At 46.5% G+C, this 20286-nt stretch overlaps 1 protein-coding gene across 1 annotated transcript in view; it reads right to left on the bottom strand.

Moving 5' to 3' along the window:
• Positions 1-4316: 4316 nt before the first annotated feature.
• LOC126994328 (protein SpAN-like) overlaps positions 4317-20286 on the bottom strand; it is a 31947-nt gene continuing 15977 nt past the window's right edge. The window contains exons 5-16 of the mRNA XM_050853658.1: positions 18197-18232; positions 14103-14159; positions 13793-13979; positions 13173-13360; positions 12466-12669; positions 11457-11583; positions 8780-8914; positions 8394-8477; positions 7779-7944; positions 7114-7254; positions 6498-6883; positions 4317-4321 (exon numbers count right to left, since the gene is read on the bottom strand). Coding sequence (XP_050709615.1) covers positions 4317-4321; positions 6498-6883; positions 7114-7254; positions 7779-7944; positions 8394-8477; positions 8780-8914; positions 11457-11583; positions 12466-12669; positions 13173-13360; positions 13793-13979; positions 14103-14114 — 1635 coding nt within the window. The 5' untranslated portion in view covers positions 14115-14159; positions 18197-18232. The remainder of the gene's footprint in view (positions 4322-6497; positions 6884-7113; positions 7255-7778; positions 7945-8393; positions 8478-8779; positions 8915-11456; positions 11584-12465; positions 12670-13172; positions 13361-13792; positions 13980-14102; positions 14160-18196; positions 18233-20286) is intronic.

The following is a 20286-nucleotide window of genomic DNA, read 5'->3' as shown; positions in this document are numbered from 1 at the left end:
CCACTATCCACCACAGAGGCAGAGAAAGACCTGGGAGTGTATGTTACCAGGCTACCAGTGAAGGGATATCCAGCATACCAATACCACATGGGAAACACTCCACTGTCCACCACTGAGGCAGAGAAAGACCTGGGAGTGTATGTTACCAGGCTACCATTGAAGGGATATCCAGCACACCAATACCACATGGGAAACACTCCACTATCCACCAAAGAGGCAGAGAAAGACCTGGGAGTATGTGTTACCAGGCTACCAGTGAAGGGACATCCAGCACACTAATACCACATGGGAAACACTCCACTATCCACCACAGAGGCAGAGAAAGACCTGGGAGTATGTGTTACCAGGCTACCAGTGAAGGCCAAATTCGTGCCAATCGCAGCGGACGGGTTAAGGTTTGATGAAAATAGATGACATGACCAAACAAATCTCTTGTCGACACCCCCGCAGGAGTGGCAGTGTTGTGGAGAGAGACACACACTAATACCTTTCTTGTGTTACATCCGTTTTTACCTGGATTCGGTATTCGCAGTATTTTTCTGCTGGAGGGGAAGTTATTGTGCCAGTCTGACCAACAGCTGCCGTGATTATCTGTGGATGGATACCATAGTGATTATGATACCAGGCTTGAGGGTGCATCAAGCAGGGATTATAAGCAGCTCTCGTATGTGCTTGTACGATGGGTCGAATTCAAATACAAACTATGTTCCATAATTTATCTTACTATTATTAAACACAAAAAAAATATATACAATGGATAATATTATACATCTACTGTCAATATGTCCATCTGGCGAGAATCTCAACTTAGCAAGCAGCACAGTTGTATATTGCCGAAGTAGCGAAGCTCAGATAAGTCCACAATGTTCCTTAAGGGGTTACTATTACACTGGGCAAATTTTCCGTGGATCTTCAGTCAAACCACGATTTCCGCTGGCGTGTTTCTCATTTGTTTCGTGTTATTGTTGATGACGATGATGGTGAGTAATACCGTTTTCCTTCGGTGAAATCTACCGTAGCTTTGGAAGATCGTGGACACGTCAGAAAGCCACGGAAATATGAGAACCACGCCAGCGGAAATCGTGGTTTGACTGAAGATCCACGGAAAATTTGCCCAGTGTAATAGGGTGGTATTATAAGACAGTTTCACTTCTCACATCAACTCTTTCTAAAGGTCAAAGAAGGTGGCAGTCAGGTTCTAATGAGTGGTTCTTTAGGCTCATGCTACTGGGGAAGGGTCAAACTACCACCAGGGTCATAAAACTACTCCTGGAAATGCCCTAACTCATACGAAAGCCTTGTCAAATATGTGAACTTGGGCGACGAAATGTCTTAAAATACGGCCCATAGTCCCTTTACCTGGTGACAACTTAGCAAGCACAGTTGTGTATTGCCGGAGAAGCTCAGATAAATCCACAACGTTCCTTACCTGGTGACAACTCGTGGTTGCAGGCGTGAAGGAGATGTTGTAGCCCTGATAGGTCTTCGTGGGGTCGGTGAAGAATCTCGCGTTGAAATTGAAAGATGGCGATGTAAAGACTTTCCCTGATTGAGACCCACACAACCTGGTGATTAAATTAAGAACAAGGTTATATATATATATATAGATATATATATATATATATATATATATATATATATATATATATATATATATATATATATATATATATATATATATTTTTTTTGCGTCTACGCCAATATCGACAGGAGGCTCGCTTGCGGGGTCTGGGTGGTGTTCGGCCCCACCCCATAATGGCGCAGGCAAGTGTTTATAGTGGCGCCATCTTCTCTTGGCTCATGCTGCCCCCTGGAACTCTTTCTTGATTCACTTGGACGGTTTCCTCTAGAGTCCGGGTTGATGGGTGGTCTTCAGGACAGCATGTGGGTAGTTTTAAGCCACTCGGCGGTGACTGAAAAATCCCAGGTAGTAGCGTGGGGATTCGAACTCGCGTCGTCCATCACGTGGTGAATGTGGGCCCAGCACGCTACCACTCAGCCACCGCCTACCCAGCGTCGTCTGTAGTGGCATCGTCAACGTTACCAGATTGTCGTACTTGGCGTATTGTTTTTGCCGATTTCTGACCAAAAACTATCGTACCCACAAAGATAACGATATGCATTTATAATTATCGTTAAAAGCGGTAATTATTGTTGCTCTTTTTTTTTTGCAATATTTATGGGGGTGGGTTTCATTAAAGTTCCCAAGTCCTTGGAAGTGTGCTCAAGGAGTCCCAGGTGTGCGAGAAACATTGGACATGTATCACGAAAGCTACCAAGCCAGGCAACAGGACTGAGAGGAGCCGTGCGGTCACAGCGGAGCTGAAAGTGGCGTTGACTCTGCGATACCTCGCCACCGGGAAAATGCAGCAGTGCAGCGCAGATGACTTTGGAGTTTCCCGGGCCACAGTCAGCAGAATCATCACCCAGACCGTGGATGTTCTCGTGACACAAGAGAATATGAGGCGGTTCAATGGTTTCTCTTTAAACCGGGGGGCGCAGCAGAGAATGAAGGCGGAGTTTGCCGAAATTGCTGGTTTTCTCGGTGTGGTGGGTGCTGTTGATGGCACCCACGTAAGAATAGTGGCCCCACATGACCACGAAGAAGTGTACGTCAACCGCAAGAACTACCACAGCATCAATGTGCAAGTGTTATTTGATGCACAGTACAAGCTGCGGGACATGGTGGCGAGGTGGCCAGGGTCTACTCACGACTCACTAAATGTTTGTTTACACCGTGGTGCCGTTGAAGATGCAGACGGAACAAAAATACGTGCACATATTCTTTACAATGAAGATACTATCGCTGTATTTCAACTAAATATCAATTTTTTATATTTATAATTCCATAATTATACATAAGAAGTGTAATTTAGGTTAATTGAAGACATATTAGACGTCAAAGCGACGCGGAAGATTGGCAACGATGGTTTCTCCCAAGACCGCCCCCAATCCAACTTGGAAGTGCTTGTGGCGCGGTGATGAAACACGCCCAAGAAATTCTCCCAACTGCGCGTGGCGTCACCACGTCTGGGAGACCACTATGATGAAACCCACCCCAGAAACAGGAAAATACAATGTTATGCGTACGGTAATCTGGTAACGTTGGGCATCGTTCCCATCTCTCGTTGTCAACCAAACATGTGAATTAAGTATAGAAACCCACTCCGCTCTTCCTCCTTAATATAAGAACATAAGAACGTAGGAGTCTGCAAGAGCCGGTAGGCCTGTACGAGGCAGCTCCTTTGACCCTAAGCTCCCGTGTATCTAACCCCACCTAATATCGCTGTCCATGAAGTTATCTAATCTATTTTTGAATGTGACAATTGTATTGGCACTCACCACATGAGTGCTAGGCCTATTCCACTCATACACCACCCTGTTAGTAAACCAATTTTTGCCTATGTCCCTGTTGAATCTGAATTTATCCAGTTTAAACCCATTACTTCGTGTCCTACCCGGTTCTCTTACCAACAAAACCTTATGAATATCCCCCTTATTAAAGCCCTTCATCCATTTATAAACCTCGCCATAACACCATAACTCTCCGTGACGAGGGACAAAACGCCCAACCATTTCACCCACCCCAGTCATTAACACTAATACAACAACTACCCATTAAACAAGCGGACCATCCCTTGACACCTACCCTTACCTGCCGCTGTATAAAGGGGGAGCTTCGTGGTGCAGTGATTAGCACGCTCGGCTCACAATCAAGAGAGCCCGGGTTCGATTCCCGGGCGGAGTGGAAAAATTGGGGCGGTTTTTCCGATATCCTACACTCCTGTCCACCCAGCAGTGAATGGATACCAGGTATTAATCGGGGGTTGTGTCCCGTCTCCTGGGGTCTGTTCCCTTCTCCTATAATCCTTCCCCCTCCTGTCTCTCTCCGGCATATGACCACAGATGTTGCCTTCTCCTATAATTCCTCCCCCCTCCTGTCCCTCTCCGGCATATGACCATAGATGTTGCCTTCTCCTATAATTCCTTCCCCCTCCTGTCTCTCTCCGGCATATGACCACAGATGTTACCTTCTCCTATAATTCCTTCCCCCTCCTGTCTCTCTCCGGCATATGACCACAGATGTTGCCTTCTCCTATAATTCCTTCCCCCTCCTGTCTCTCTTCGGCATATGACCACAGATGTTGCCTTCTCCTATAATTCCTTCCCTCCCCTCTCTCTCTCTCCGGCATATGACCACAGATGTTGCCTTCTATAATTCCTTCCCCCTCCTGTCCCTCTCCGGCATATGACCACAGATGTTGCGCCGACTAAACGAAACTTTCTAACTTTTCCGCTGTATAAGGCATCACCTGTTACTCTATGTCTTAAGCATGCACACTCACACCTTTAGTCACCCAAGCAACAAACCACACACGCTACTCACGTTGTCGTTCGATTGTACAAGAATGTTAACTCGACGCCATCCACACATCTTCTCAGCGCTCCCTGCAGCGTGAACCTCTCCAGTTTCAGCGTCAACATGGATGTCGTCTGAACAAGCAAAGGAATACTTCTATAAGCCCTGACCTGTTTGCCTGTATGCGGGTTTGCTACAAAAATAACGGAGCAGTTTATTCATTTCATAAACCCTGAACTCTTGGGCGCACCTTTTATCACTCCACTACTACGTCGAGTGGAATTATTATCGTGGACACTGTGATACTGCCTGAGTCAGATTGTTAGTGGCGTGTTTCGAGGATATATAACTATAGCTGTGTGTGTGTGTGTGTGTGTGTGTGTGTGTGTGTGTGTGTGTGTGTGTGTGTGTGTGTGTGTGTGTGTGTGTGTGTGTGTGTGTGTGTTTGTTTACAGCAAAGGAGACAGCACAAGGGCACACAAAAAAGGAAACAATAAAAAGAAAAATAGCCCGCTGCTCGCTGCTCCTGTAAAGAGTCCGAAGAGGTGGCCAAAAGAGCAGTCAATTACATGAGAAGAGGTGTCCTGATACCTTCCTCTTGAGTGTGTGTGTGTGTGTGTGTGTGTGTGTGTGTGTGTGTGTGTGTGTGTGTGTGTGTGTGCGTAAAATGCACTTTCTTACTTGAAAGTCTTTTTTTTTTTTTTTTTACGTGTACACCTATAGCGCCGGTAGGCTCTCTTGAGGGGCCTGGATTGTAGTCGACCCCAGCCCGTCATGGCGCAGGCAAGTGTTTATAGTGGCGCCATCTTCTCAGCTTCCAGGAAATGCGAGAGATATATAGTGTATGCCCTGACTACTTAGATATACTCAGCGTCAAGGCGTTTTATAACAGTAATTCTTGATTTGAACAATAAAATGGAAACGCAAGCGAATAGGAATGGCAGACAGAACAATGACCTTAGGCAGTGCACTAACTCGGCTTTCTTCTCCTCTGGAATAGAATATCATGTCTCGTAATATCATGGACGCTTTGTGACGCTGGAATGAGCTATTACTTGCCTCACCCACCACGGCCAAAAAAGTAAGGCACATACCGAAACTCCTCGCAGTGCGCAGTTAAAGTTATTCGGGTAGTTGGTAATCCCGAAGCCTGGGGAGGACCAGTAGAACACTCCGTTGAATGCCTGAGTTAAACATCTTGGTGGTGGTGGGCTGGTGGTGGTGGTGGTCGGTTTAGTAGTGGTGGTTGTTGCTCTCGGGGTGGTGGTGGTGGGTTTTTTAGTGGTGGTTCTGGTGGTGGGTTTTGTAGTGGTGGTTCTGGTGGTGGGTTTTGTAGTGGTGGTTCTGGTGGTGGGTTTTGTAGTGGTGGTTCTGGTGGTGGGTTTTGTAGTGGTGGTTCTGGTGGTGGGTTTTGTAGTGGTGGTTCTGGTGGTGGGTTTTGTAGTGGTGGTTCTGGTGGTGGGTTTTGTAGTGGTGGTTCTGGTGGTGGGTTTTGTAGTGGTGGTTCTGGTGGTGGGTTTTGTAGTGGTGGTTCTGGTGGTGGGTTTTGTAGTGGTGGTGCTGGTGGTGGGTTTTGTAGTGGTGGTGGTGGGTTCTGTAGTGGTGGTGGTGGTGGTGGTGGGTTTTGTAGTGGTGGTGGTGGGTTCTGTAGTGGTGGTTGTTGTTGCTGTGGTGGTGGTGGTGGTGGGTTCTGTAGTGGTGGTGGTGGGTTCTGTAATGGTGGTGGTGGTGGTGGTGGTGGGTTCTGTAGTGGTGGTGGTGGGTTCTGTAGTGGTGGTGGTGGGTTCTGTAGTGGTGGTGGTGGGTTCTGTAGTGGTGGTGGTGGGTTCTGTAGTGGTGGTGGTGGGTTCTGTGGTGGTGGTGGGTTCTGTAGTGGTGGTGGTGGGTTCTGTAGTGGTGGTGGTGGGTTCTGTAGTGGTGGTGGTGGGTTCTGTAGTGGTGGTGGTGGGTTCTGTGGTGGTGGTGGGTTCTGTAATGGTGGTGGTGGGTTCTGTAGTGGTGGTGGTGGGTTCTGTAGTGGTGGTGGTGGGTTCTGTAGTGGTGGTGGTGGGTTCTGTAGTGGTGGTGGTGGGTTCTGTAGTGGTGGTGGTGGGTTCTGTAGTGGTGGTGGTGGGTTCTGTAGTGGTGGTGGGTTCTGTAGTGGTGGTGGTGGGTTCTGTAGTGGTGGTGGTGGGTTCTGTAATGGTGGTGGTGGGTTCTGTAGTGGTGGTGGTGGGTTCTGTAGTGGTGGTGGTGGGTTCTGTAGTGGTGGTGGTGGGTTCTGTAGTGGTGGTGGTGGGTTCTGTAGTGGTGGTTGTTGCTGTGGTGGTGGTGGGTTCTGTAGTGGTGGTGGTGGGTTCTGTAGTGGTGGTGGTGGGTTCTGTAATGGTGGTAGTGGGTTCTGTAGTGGTGGTGGTGGGTTCTGTAGTGGTGGTGGTGGGTTCTGTAGTGGTGGTTGTTGCTGTGGTGGTGGTGGTGGTGGTGGGTTCTGTAGTGGTGGTTGTTGTTGCTGTGGTGGTGGTGGAGGTTTCTGTAGTGGTGGTTCTGAAGAAAAAAATAAAGGAATCATTAGGATAGAAAATATTTGCGATCTACGAATAAATTGGGAGCAGCGAGTAACGGGCTTTTTTTATTATTGTTTCCTTATTTTGTGCCCTTGAGCTGTCTCCTTTGTTGTAAAAAAAAAACACAGGCTGATGAAGGTACAATGCAAAAATGTGGTTCTACTCTTCACTGGTCCTGAGACTCTCCCATCACTCTTTTTTGTCACTTACGTGCATCCCGGTTGCGGCACAAAGGTGAGTTGGGCAGACCATCCCCTGCGAAGATTATTACTTATCGCCCTGAAGTATAAAATCATCTCTTGACCGGTTCCGGTGAAGGTCTGGCCTGCAGTGATGTCCGTGCCACAATACCTGCCGAGGATTGGAAGAACTTGAGTGGTCACGGTCACCATCGTGCAAGTTTAGTGGCACAAAGGAATATCACAAACTAAACTTGTTACGTAATAATTAGAAGTGAATACGCCTAGTAAGAGTAACAGTGGAAGCCTTGCTCGCCGTCACGGGGCAGGTAGGCGGTGGCTGAGTGGTAGCGTGCTGGGCCCACATTCACCGCGTGAAGGACGACGCGGGTTCGAATCCCCACGCTACCACCTCGGATTTTCAGTCACCGCCGAGTGGCTTAAAACTACCCACATGCTGTCCTGAAGACCACCCATCAACCCGGACTCTAGAGGAAACCGTCCAAGTGAATCAAGAACGAGTTCCGGGGGGCAGCATGAGCCAAGAGAAGATGGCGCCACTATAAAAACTTGCCCTGCGCCATGACGAGCTGGGGCCGACTTCCATCCAGGCCCCTCAAGAGAGCCTACCGGCGCTACAGGCGTACACGTAAAAAAAAAAAAAAGCCAGAGCGAGCAGGGTCTTTGTATACTCACACTGCACCGTTGTACAAGTTGTCGGTTCTGATCTCCAGACCATCAAAGTAGCAGCACGTCGCTGTAGTCGAGCCGCAGTAGGGATCCTTTCCGTACAGGTAAAAGTCTGAGAAGGTCACTCGGGGCACGTGGCATGCAGGAGCTACAATCCACTTGACGCACTGGACTGCCGGGGCAGGGAGAACGGAACAGAGGGTGAACAGACAACACCACACAAAGGGAGCCCGCCCACCCACACTGTGTCTGGCTTCTGTACAAGACACACACACACACAAACAAATCTCTCTCTCTCTCTCTCTCTCTCTCTCTCTCTCTCTCTCTCTCTCTCTCTCTCTCTCTCTCTCTCTCTCTCTCTCTCTCTCTCCCTTTTCTTCACCAACGTTGTAGTGCGAGAATGGAATAAGCTCCCACCTTCAGTGGTTCAGTGTAACACGATTGACTCCTTTAAAAACAAGCTCGACCGTCACTTCCTTCAACTTAATATCAACTAGAAATGAAATGCAACGTTTAGGAGCCATCTGACTAATGTAGAAGCACTTAGGTTTAGGGACAGGCCACCTAGTCTGGACCATGGGGTCTGTGTGGTCTGATTTTCTATGTAAATCTTTCACTCACTGTTTGGGTAGTTGCTTGGATAGCCCGGCGAGGTGAGGGTGCCTTCCTGAGTTACTTTCTCAGTGCAGGGATTCGTCAACTCGTCTGTGGAAGACGAGGTTTGGTGTCATCAGTTATGCCGAAACAGCCGGATTTTGCATAATCCACTAGAAAAAGAACGATTATATAGTCACTGGATCATTCCAAGTTTTCAAAAAGGTTCGCTGAGCTATAGATATGATTTAATGAGGAATTCTTGGACTACACTGTAATTGAAGGTTGAACTGTTATCCTCTTTTATCCCAAGAGCCAAGCTATCGTAAGGTGCTTCCTCACTACAGAGGAACAAAGAGAACAAGTATTCTGAGAGCTCCAGAGACAAGGTGTGCAAAGGGGCGGCCAATCACCGTAGTAGTTTCCTGTCACTGTCTGACAGTTGGCCCCTGAGGTGCCCGAGGGACACACACAAGCGCAGCCATTTCCATAAAACCCGCCGTTCTGGCAGGGGTCGGCGTTCACTCCGCAAGCAGCAAGCCACTTATCTATAAAAAATGAAAATTGTTGATCATTTTAGTTGGTGTCGACGGTCAAATTATTTAATACTAGTACCTTACCATATGCATTCATGTTTGTTTCCTATCGCGATGGGATTTTTTCATCATCCAATTCAAAGTGCATGGTAAGTGCATGGATACTTCGCCGATGGAAACGGTTCGAAAAAGTAATGGTGGTTGAAGCCTGGCGAGTGTTAAAATAGGAGCGATATAAACATTATTTGTAAAAAAGATCAATTCCTACAATAAGTCCGAGTAAGCAAACGTGCTCATTTTTCAGTATAGGAAGGAGTTCAAGTCACAGACAGGAGGAAACACAGACCAAGGAAGGCTGTTCCAGACATTATGAAAGAGAGGGACGAAGGAATGAAAATGCTGGTTAACACTTGCATAAGGGATTTGGCTCGGATAGGAGTGAGCAAGAGTTCAAAGTCGTGTGAGGCCGCGGAGGGGAGGAGGCATGCAGTTATAGTCTGTTCAGAGCATGAAGTCGGTTCAGGGTGGAGCTGGTATCGTCGTTTACCTCTAGCCATCCTGCCAAATCAACCTTCGTACATGCGTCTTTCTCTTATTTCCCATCCCTGTGCTATTTGTGATATCTTATATATTCTGTATATAGTAAAGGAAGCTACATAGTACAATGAGTGTCGATGTTTAGGATTATAACAACGATTTGTATAAATTCTATGACATGTGGCAACGATTTTTTCCCATGTTGCCACGTTTTGGTGGTGGTGGTGGTGGTGGTAGTGGTGGTGGTGGTGGTGGTCGGCGTGTCCCCTTAAGTCCCTCCCCCGGGTCGAGAGGGAGAGATAAACAGGTGGGTTGTGGGTGGGTAAGTAGGGAGACGGTGCTAATCGGATAATTGGCGGTCGAACTGGCAGAGCCGCACTCATGGGAATTCAGGAATCTGCCGCACCTTGGACCGACTTCGTGCTCTGAACAGACTTTTTTTTTATAGCATGCCTCCTCCCCTCGCAGTCAGGATGAAAATATCGGTAGGAAACAGAGAGGCAACACTTCTGCGGAATGTAAATGATTGGAGACCAGGGGCGTATTTAGGACCTTGAAACATTGGGGCTATTGGGCGTATTTTAAAACATTTCGTCGCCCAAGTTCACATATTTGACATGGCTTTCGTAGGAGCTGTAGGCCTTTCCAGGGGTAGTTTTATGACCCTGGTGGTAGTTTGACCCTTCTGTGCTATGAACCTTAAAAAAACACTTATGAAAACCAGATTGATCCCCTCTTTGACCTTTAGAAATAGTTGATGTGAGAAGCGATGGTGTCTTAGCCCAGCTCAAAATGCTGTGTGGTTGGAGCGCGAGAAGCGCGGAGTTTTTAGGGTAATTCTGAGGCCTCTCTGACAAACATTAGGGACAATTTGTGTTATTGTATTTAGCAGTAACACAGAAAATATGGCAAGTGTGTCATAACAAGACTTTCAAGGCAATGATCAAATTATGATAAAGCATAACCACATTTAAGTGGTTAAGACTGATGTATCATACATATAAACCTCAAATTAAAATTTATTCTTTCAGATACGTTTACTGCAGAGAACAGGGCACTAAAAACTGATGAAAAGCAATTGGCCGTGTTTACAATATACCACAGAAAAATAACGAACAATAAATGAGCATCAAGTATTTAGTAATCAGAAACTACCATTTTTCACAAATTCATATAGTATTTTATTAAATTTATTCTGTTACCAAGGAGATTGAAAACTACAACTCAGCACTCTTACACTTAACTCTCTTGTTTCTTTGCCTAAAAAAAAAAAAAAATTGTACGTGGAAATTAGAACTCCAATACGTTCAATATAACACCCCTTTTTTTATCAATAGGAAGATTAAGCAATTCATTTTGTAAATTATAGTAATATTAATGGCAGCCACAACTTCAGGGAAGAACAGTGACCGTATACCACAGCATAGCTAGATCTGGGTAAGGGAAACTGGATAAAAAAATACTGTGCATGTGCCGTGACTTACTTACATTAGAGTTTCATTGTTTGTCCCTTCCACTGACACGCCTTTCTTTAAACCCGGTAGCAGCGACAGGCCAAATTTGTGGCTCTACCGTGTACCAGCGACGGGCCACATTTTTGCCATGATATAAACCCCCAAAAATAGATGATGCATAAACAAATGCATTGATATATATTATGAAATGGTTTGCGTGAGTGTTGATTTTTTCTCATTTTTCTCGCTTAGATGGAAGGGCCTTTAGGAAACATGATCCCCGCAGCTACCGAGTTAAGGGGCTATTACACTGGGCAAATTTTCCGTGGATCTTCAGTCAAACCACGATTTCCGCTGGCGTGGTTCTCATATTTCCGTGGTTTTCTGACGTGTCCACGATCTTCCAAAGCTACGGTAGATTTCACCGAAGGACGACGGTATTACTCACCATCATCATCAGCAGCAATAACAAGAAACAAATGAGAACCACACCAGCGGAAATCGTGGTTTGACTAAAGATCGACGGAAAATTTGCCCCTTAATTACTCATATATCATACTCACTGATGCAGCCGTACATGGTGTTGGCCAATAGTTTGTCCCTGTGAGATAGTCCCGTGCGCTGGCCGATGAGCTCCTGCGCCAAGGGATATAGGGTGGCGATGGTCGACTTGCCGTTGTTGGTGAAGCCCTGAAAAATGTGTCAAGGGGAGAGTCTGCTGCGGGGAGTTAAGGGCCAGTTCGACAGTCCAACACTCTGAGCCGATTTCACAGTCCAACACAGTGTCTTCGTAACAGCCTGAACCAAACTATAGAATCCCATACAATCCAAAATGGTGAGGTCTTCGATGCCACACCAAATACACAAGACTTTTCCTGTATAGTTTCATAAAATTTGTGAACTTAAATATAAACACCAGACACTATACAAGGAAATTTCGAAGGCTCTGGTATTGGTTTGGGAGCTTACGAACCCATCATGGGGAACTGTGAAACTGGCCCTCTGTCATTGTAAGCGCCCAAACCAAACCATATCCACTACAATGATCCGCTATTTCTACTCATTACATGATATACTAATAAAGAGATTTCCTGTGTAGTTTCCTAAAATTCCCTCCACCTTTTTATATCAACAAGAGCTACAAGGAATTTTCGTCGTATTTTGTGTTTGGTTGGGGAAAAGGAAAGTTTGGTTTAGTCGGCGCAACATCTGTGGTCATATGCCGGATAGAGACAGAAGGGGAAGGAATTATAGAAGGGAACAGACCCCAAGAGACGGGACACAACCCCGATTAATACCTGGTACCGATTCACTGCTAGGTGGACAGGGGCGTAGGGTATCAGAAAAGCCGCCCAAATTTTTCCACTCCGCCCGGGAATCGAACCCGGGCTCTCTCGATTGTGAGCCGAGTGTGCTAACCACTGCACCACGAAGCCCCCGTTAGGTAGGGGAGCTCACAAACTTGCTGTATTGGACTGTAAAACTGGCCCAGAGACGACGAGACGTTTTACAATAAGGGAACGTATAGTCATCATGATAAGAAGGAAACCATACTCATGCAAAGTCCCTCACCGTAGAACCGTAGTGCATGTCGGATGAGTAGTCGTATGGTATGCCGTAGGTGTTGACCACTGACGTGCTGTACTTATTGAAGTTGTTTTCCTTGCCAGTTTGGATGTTGCCGTAATTGATGACCACATAGTCGTCACGGTCGGGGCGACTCTGCTCGTGCACGAACCCAATGGCGTGGCCGATCTCATGGGCGACAATGCCGAGCTGACCCGCGTCGAGGAGAACGATGTTATTAAGACTTTGTCAAGCCTCTGCCAACTAAATAACTACACACACACACACACACACACACACACACACACACACACACACACACACACATAATAACTACCATTTTTTTTGTTATTGTTATTCATCATTATCTCATCTCTTATTATTACTATTTATTATTTAGTTATCAATGGTAATGTTTTTGTGGTGCTGTCATCTTCTGTGCAGACAGCTGCGACTCCTGAATTTCATTTACTTTCGTATGGTTTCTTAAAAGAGGAAGGTTTCTTGGAGAAGACTTCATGGGAAGGTTTAATGCAAGGAATCAGTAGAGGCATGGAAAGACAGTTAAACCAAGTGGCATAAGTTTTAAATGTTGAGGGAACAGAGTATGTCATGGGAGCAGAACCAGTGTAGAGTGAGCGGTATTGGGAAGGGCAGTATAGTAACTATATAATTTATTGTGTTACGACATAATATTACCATAGTATACTTACTTCTTTGCAGCCACTTCCAATAGAAATGTCTTGTCCATTCTGGGCCAGCATGCCGACATACGACCAGCATCCAGACCCTTCAAAAAACCTGACGTGCCGTTGAGCGAGGTTGGACGTGAGCTGGAATCTGATGCAGGTGTTTTGCTCCCAGTGAGCAATCGCTGCATTTATGGCAGCCACGGTGACGGCTGAGTCCGAGGTGAAAACCGAAAACAAACATTTTTTTATGGTATGAAGAAAGAGACTGGCCGTGTTACTGAACTATCGTATACAATCGAGATTTATAATTCAGGTTCTTTTGAGTATGTTAACACATCTCGATAGTAGGCCAAATACTCTTATAAGGGTCGTATTACAAGACATTTCGCCTCCCAAAAACACATATTTGACAAGGCTTTCGTAAGAGTTGTGGGCATTTCCAGGAGTAGTTTTATGACCCTGGTGGTAGTTTGACCCTTCTTCTGTATCGTGAACCTCAAGAAACACTCATTAGAACCCGACTGACCCACTCTTTGGCCTTTAGAAATAGATGATGTGAGAAGCGAAAGTGTCTTGTAATACCGACCATCCTGTACGCTCGTCTTTGTCTGCTTGTGAATGGAAACATAGTTTTTACATACAGTCGGTAGTGTCGAGGTAGTAGGGCACGGTGGGGAAGCCGCCCTGTTGAGGCCAGCGCGCTGAGAGGTCTGCAATGGCCTTCCTCTCCCTGACCGCTCGCCACTGGCTCTCCGTCAAGACCATGTCTCCTTCAAAGACTTGGTGGCCGTTAACAACACTAGGATTGGTTTCCATGAAGTCTCGTGTCTTAATGAAAAAAACAGAGGAAAGAATAAAAGAATATTCGGAATAGCTGACAGGAAGACAAGAGTGATGAAACTATGTATTGCGGAGTGCTTACGTATTCATTGTAATTTTATTCAGACTCACCAGATCTCTCATTTCTGCTTTGTCGTCCGGTCCCTCGTGGCCTTTGTCATCACTCCCCTATAGAGAGAAAAAATATATTTACATTAGTGCAATATAAAGGTGAAGTTAAAGCTGGGTGCATCCACTATAGCTGAGCGTGGCTGCGGTGCTCAACTCCATCGCTTCCTTTGAGCCTGTGGTGGGAAGCTAAGTCTATATACACCAAGTCAAGTCATACGCAGGTTTGTGGGAGGAGACACGGCCGAGGCGTGGTTTATGCGTGACACTGCTTGGAGCCAAACTATAAGAGAATTATAGAGAATGTAGAAACAGGGATTTAGAGAAAACGAGGAAAGGCGGACTAATTTAAATCAATCACTTCAACATGCCCTCCTTCACACCCCACACCGCCGTTTGTAGGCATTGAAATTACAGTCACGCAATAGCACAATAAAAACATATTTTTTCGTCAGTGGCTTGCCTGAACGCGCTGTGAAAGAAGGCGAGAATGCACATCCAGAGTGCACATACGGCCCCAACTTAGTCACCACTGAACTGGCGGGTATTTTTTTTTTGGCTCCAAGTGACGTCATCCCGCTGCTCCGCCCCAAAACCGCCTCCTGCGCGTACCGGTCGCAGTTTTGAAGCAGAGTGACTTGACTTGGTATATATAGACTTAGGTAGGAAGAACTCATTACCGGGGACACGGGCCAGTATGAAGCCCGGTATTGCCACAGTTTATGTTCACCAGGTGTGCCCAGGTAATCATTTCTCGATCATCCCGAAAAGAAGGATGAACAGCTGGGTGGAGAAAGTTGGAAAGTTTCGTTTAGTCGGCGCAACATCTGTGGTCATATGCCGGAGAGAGACAGGAGGGGGAAGGAATTATAGGAGAAGGGAATAGATCCCAGGAGACGGGACACAACCCCCAATTAATACCTGGTACCCATTCACTGCTGGGTGGACAGGGGCGTAGGGTATCGGAAAAGCCGCCCAAATTTTTCCACTCCGCCCGGGAATCGAACCCGGGCTCTCTCGGTTGTGAGCCGAGTGTGCTAACCACTGCACCACGAAGCCCCCAACAGCTGGGTGGGTTGAACGCGTTCTGTCCGGGCTGGGGTATTTACCCGGGTCCGCAGATTCATAGCTTAGCACGTTAACCACTGCACCTGTAAGTGGAGTTCAGAGGAATAAGTAGGTGAGGTTATCCAGTGCCACACAAAGGTTATAATTATGTGCACATTAGGTTTCTCCTTTGCCTTATCTGCTGCTTAGAGTGATCCCTGGTGGATAACCCACTGCAGGGCCTGAGGCTTCTCCGCGACAGTAGGAATTTGATTTGTCTGATTATTATTATTATTTTTTTTTTTTACATCTTGGTCTATAGCGCCGGTAGGCTTTCTTGAGGGGTCTGGTGGTCGGCCCCAGCCCATGGACGCAGGCAAGTGTTCATAGTAGCGTCAACTGATCTTGGTTCATGCTGACCCCGGAGCTCATTTTTTATTTCCCTTGAAAGTTGTAAAGTTTGGTTTAGTCGGCGCAACATCTGTTGTCATATGCCGGAGAGAGACAGAAGGGGAAGGAATTATAGGAGAAGGGAACAGATCCTAGAAGACGGGACACAACCCCCGATTAATACCTGGTACCCATTCACTGCTGGGTGGACAGGGGCATAGGGTATCAGAAAAGCCGCCCAATTTTTTCCACTCCGCCCGGGAATTGAACCCGGGCTCTCTCCGTTGTGAGCTGAGTGTGCTAACCACTGCACCACAAAGCCCCTATTATTTCCCTTGAACAGTTCCTCTAGAGTCAGGGTTGATGGGTGGTCTTCAGGACAGCATGTGGGTAGTCTTAGGCCACTCGGCGGTGACTGGAAGATCCCAGGTGGTAGCGGCGGATTCGAAGCGACATCATCGAGGACGCGGCGGATTCGAAGCGACATCATCGAGGACGCGGCGAATGCGGGACCGACACTCTAACCACTCAGCCACCACCTCCCCCCCCCCTTTGTGCTGTTTGTGATTCGTATATAAATGATATATAACTAAGAGTAAGCTGATAGGACGGTTATTTCTTATGTTAGATCTTTCCTTACTTTCAAAGCGCTTCGACGGTCTAGGCCCTAGGGGTTAGCACGCTTATTTTTTTTTTCTACGTCGCGGCCTATTGCGCCGATAGGCCTCTTCCCGGTGGGCCCTGATGGTCGACCCAGCCCGTTCTGGCGCAGGCGAGTGTTTATAGTGGCGCCATCTTAAATTGGCTCATGCTGCCATCCAGGAGCTCATCTTTAATCCTAGAATCTAGAGTCCGGGTTGATAGGTGGTCTTCTGGACAGCATGTGGGTAGTTTTAAGCCACTCGGCGGCGGCTGAAAAATCCCAGCTTGGTGGCACCGAGCGGGGATTGAACTCGCGTTCTCCTGAACGCGGCGCCGTCACTCTGTCGACTCAGCCACCGCCTCCCCATGAATCCGCGTACCTGGTTTCAAATTGACTGGGCAGTCGGCGCACAACCCGCCAAGCTGTTTATTCTCCTTTTCGAGCCCAATAATTGGGTACCTGGGAAGGTAAATTGTGGTTAACCGTGTAGCAGCGACGGCCCAAATTTGTGGCTTTACCGTGTACCAGCGATGGGCCAAATTTTTGCCATAATATAAACCCCAAAAAATAGATGATGCATAAACCGATCACAAATGCGTTGATATATATTATGAAATGGTTTGCGTGAGTGATGATTTTTTCTCATTTTTCTCGTTTAGAGGGACCTTTAAGAGACGTGATCCCCGCAGCTACCACCGGGTTTACCTGGATGTCATACTGGCCCGAGATAATGGGACCCCCCCCCAGTACTGGCACAAGGGCCAAGGTGACGGCCTCCGCAGGTAGGGCGATTTCTCCTAACGTTGCCTTTTCTGTGTATATTGGTGCCTGCATGTCCCAGTCTTATGGATTCTTTTATGATGATTTTATGAGAAAAAAAATCGATGTTTTTGTACCATTCTCCAGCTTTTATTTGCAAAAACTCGACACTCATTCCATCTTTCTCGGAAGTTTTCCACACCCGGGGTGCGACGCGCACCTCGGGTGTGCTAATGACTGATTGATACACAGCAAGGTCCGAGGGGGGGTGTTTCCTGAAGAAGTCATTTGTGTCCTCACACTCTGTGTCCTCTTTCTGTCTCATATATCACCAAGGAGTAGCTGTGCATACTCTTAACATCTTTTCTTTCATTTACTGTTGTCATGTCCTTTAAAAGGTTACAAGATGCATTACATTATACAAGTTCTTAACACTGCCTAGAGCTTCCGACCTTAGGCAGGGATGAGAAGTGTCTTAATTGGATCCCACTTCAGGTGACGACCAAAAGAGGTGTCTTGATGGATCCTGTCGTTATTGTATCCATTTTTTTTAACGTTCGCAGTCCACACGGATTTACATTTTGTTGAGCATCATTTATTTTGTAAACTTCATCTTCTTTTCCAAATCGAGGCATACGTTGTTAGGATACTGCCGATTATCTAAGTACCGGTACTGGCGGCACTAAGTGTACTGGTACTGAAGTGATACTCGAAACTGGCGCCACCAACAGGTACCGGTACTGGTACTGCCGGTACCTGAGTTTTCCGAACTGGTATCACCGGTATTCAAATTAACGGACTATGCGGACAATATATGTCATATAGATCTCACGGAGTAGTCGCTGGTTTGACACAGTCATTCCAGCGACACACTTATTACCAAAGACCGCCTGTTCAAGTTACTGTTCAGTGTTCATGCCTTAGAGAAAGACAGGAAGCACAAAGATCCGGATCTTAGTCCTTCTACACAGGTGTCGACAACGCCAGACACTCGCGCTGAGCGAGTCCATAACACCGTGGGCCAGGCCAAGCAGCCATAAAACTTTTTGGCGAGACTCACCGTTGTTCTGAACTACTCCACCAAGATATGTGAACTTTTCCGCGATCTCAGTGTCCTCGCCACACGCATGAACAGACTGTACTGCTTCATGTAGCAAGCCTCCAAACACCTGTACCTTGGTCTTGGCCCAGGAGTCCTGAAGTCCCAAGTAATAAAAGCAGCACTTAACAAAAGTGAAAATATTGATTCTGTACTTACGTCAAGAATGATTGGAGTCGCCGCGCGCTCCTCGTCCTGTTGGAAAGAAAGAGGCAGTGTATTTCTCTCTCTCTCTCTCTCTCTCTCTCTCTCTCTCTCTCTCTCTCTCTCTCTCTCTCTCTCTCTCTCTCTCTCTCTCTCTCTCTCTCTCTCTCTCTCTCTCTAAAATTATGCGGTTAATTACACACACACACACACACACACACACACACACACACACACACACATGAGATATATACTCCATAAGAGGAAGGAATAAGTCTTAGTAAATGGACAGCATCTGGGATGGGAAAACAACTGGTGGAGACGATACAGAACGCCTAACCTCGTTGAAGTTGATTTAGTAAGAGACGAGCAATTTTCAGTTAAGACAGCGAGTTGAGGATTGACCGAAAGGGTTCAATGTAAAACAAAATGTCAGCTGAGATATATCGGATAATAGGGGATAGGTGTTTGGAACATTGTCGAATTTAGAGGTGGAGAAATTGAGTTTTCGAGACATTAAAGGACACCAAGTTATCTCTACCCTGCTCAAATATGATACCAAGGTCTCAGTTAAGCGTTCTGCAGCCTAAAGGTCGGCAATACCTGTTTAAATTGTCTTCTGTTAAAAATATTGGGTAATTGGGGTTGAGTAGTCAGGGAGGGGTGGCAGAGTGCTTAACCGTCAGCGTGAAGGCGCGGCGTCCACGAGGAAGCTGGTTCAAGTCCTGTTCGCCGCCACAGCTGCATGGGAGTTTTCAGCCATCGCCGAGTAGCCTAAGACTACCCACATGCTGTCCTGAGGACTACCTATGAACCCGGACTCTAGATTATCTCTCTAAAGGGAGGCTCAAAGATGACCTCCGAGGGGCAGCGTGAGACAAGCAGGATGGTACCACTGTAAACACTTGATTACTCCACATCAAGCTGGGGTCGACCATCAGGCCACACCACCGGCGCCATAGGCCAAAACATATAAAAAAAGATGCAGAGTAGTCTTTGCCGGAAGGTTGAATATCGAACAATTTGTTTTAAAGAGATCATTAATGAACAAATGAATAAGTGGGAGATAGAACAGAGCCCTGTGAAACAGCACTGTTGATAGGTTTAGGGGAAGAACAATGACCGTCTTAAAGGAAACTAGAGAAAAAGTACAGAGAGACGGATAGAATCTGTAGGAGGGTAGTTTAGAAAGCAAAGATTTATGCCAGGGTCTGACAAAGGCTTTCGAGATATCTAAGGCAATAGCAACAGTTTCACTGAAATTGCTGAGACAGGATGACCCAAAGTCACTTAGGAAAGCAAAGATCACCAGTTCGTAGACCGAACCTTGCCGAACCCACACTGGTAATCAGAAACGAGATCAAAGGTTGATTGATGCTTGAGAACTTTTCTGTTAGGGATTGTTTCAGTTGCCGAGGAGAGGCAGGAAATCAAAACTATACGACGGTAATTTGAGGGATTGGAACGGTCACCCTTCTTAGGCACAGGCTGTATGTAGGCGTACTTCCAGCAGGAAGGAAAGGTAGATTTTGAAAGGCGACGAAAAGGTTGGACCAGGCAGGGTGTCAGCACGGAAGCACAGTTTAAAGGACAATAGGAGGCACTCCATCAGGTCCATAAACCTTCTCAGGGTTGTAGCCAGAGAGGGAGTAGAAAACATCATTCTTAAGAATTTTAATAACAAGCATAGAAAGTTCATAAGAACAGTCAGCATACAAATATCGATAGAAGATAGAAAGAGAGGCAACGCTGCAGCGGAATTTAAGAGATTAATTTTTACGTGAGGTAGTGAGTGACAGTGGTTGAACGTTCTGTTTGTGCGCTCCTGAAACTGCTGATATTCGACAATGGCGAGCAGCAGGAGCAGGACTCTGAGAGACATGTATTGCGTCTTTGAAGACTATTCATGCAATAAGTGGATGGCATGCTGTTTGTGCCCTAAGTGGTGTCATGAGAAGTGTGCTCATCTGACAGGGGTCAAGCAGGATATTACGTATACCCAAAATTAACTGGGTGTGTTCGCCATGCTTACACAAGGCATCTTTACCAACCAACATTGTGGAAAAATTTGATCAGTTTAGTCAAGAATTATCTAAAGAAATATT

Source organism: Eriocheir sinensis, unplaced genomic scaffold (genome assembly GCF_024679095.1).
Source record: "Eriocheir sinensis breed Jianghai 21 unplaced genomic scaffold, ASM2467909v1 Scaffold775, whole genome shotgun sequence".
Taxonomy (NCBI): Eukaryota; Metazoa; Arthropoda; class Malacostraca; order Decapoda; family Varunidae; genus Eriocheir; species Eriocheir sinensis.
The sequence above is the reverse complement of the archived record's forward strand: the minus strand, read 5'-3'. Positions and strand labels throughout refer to the sequence as shown.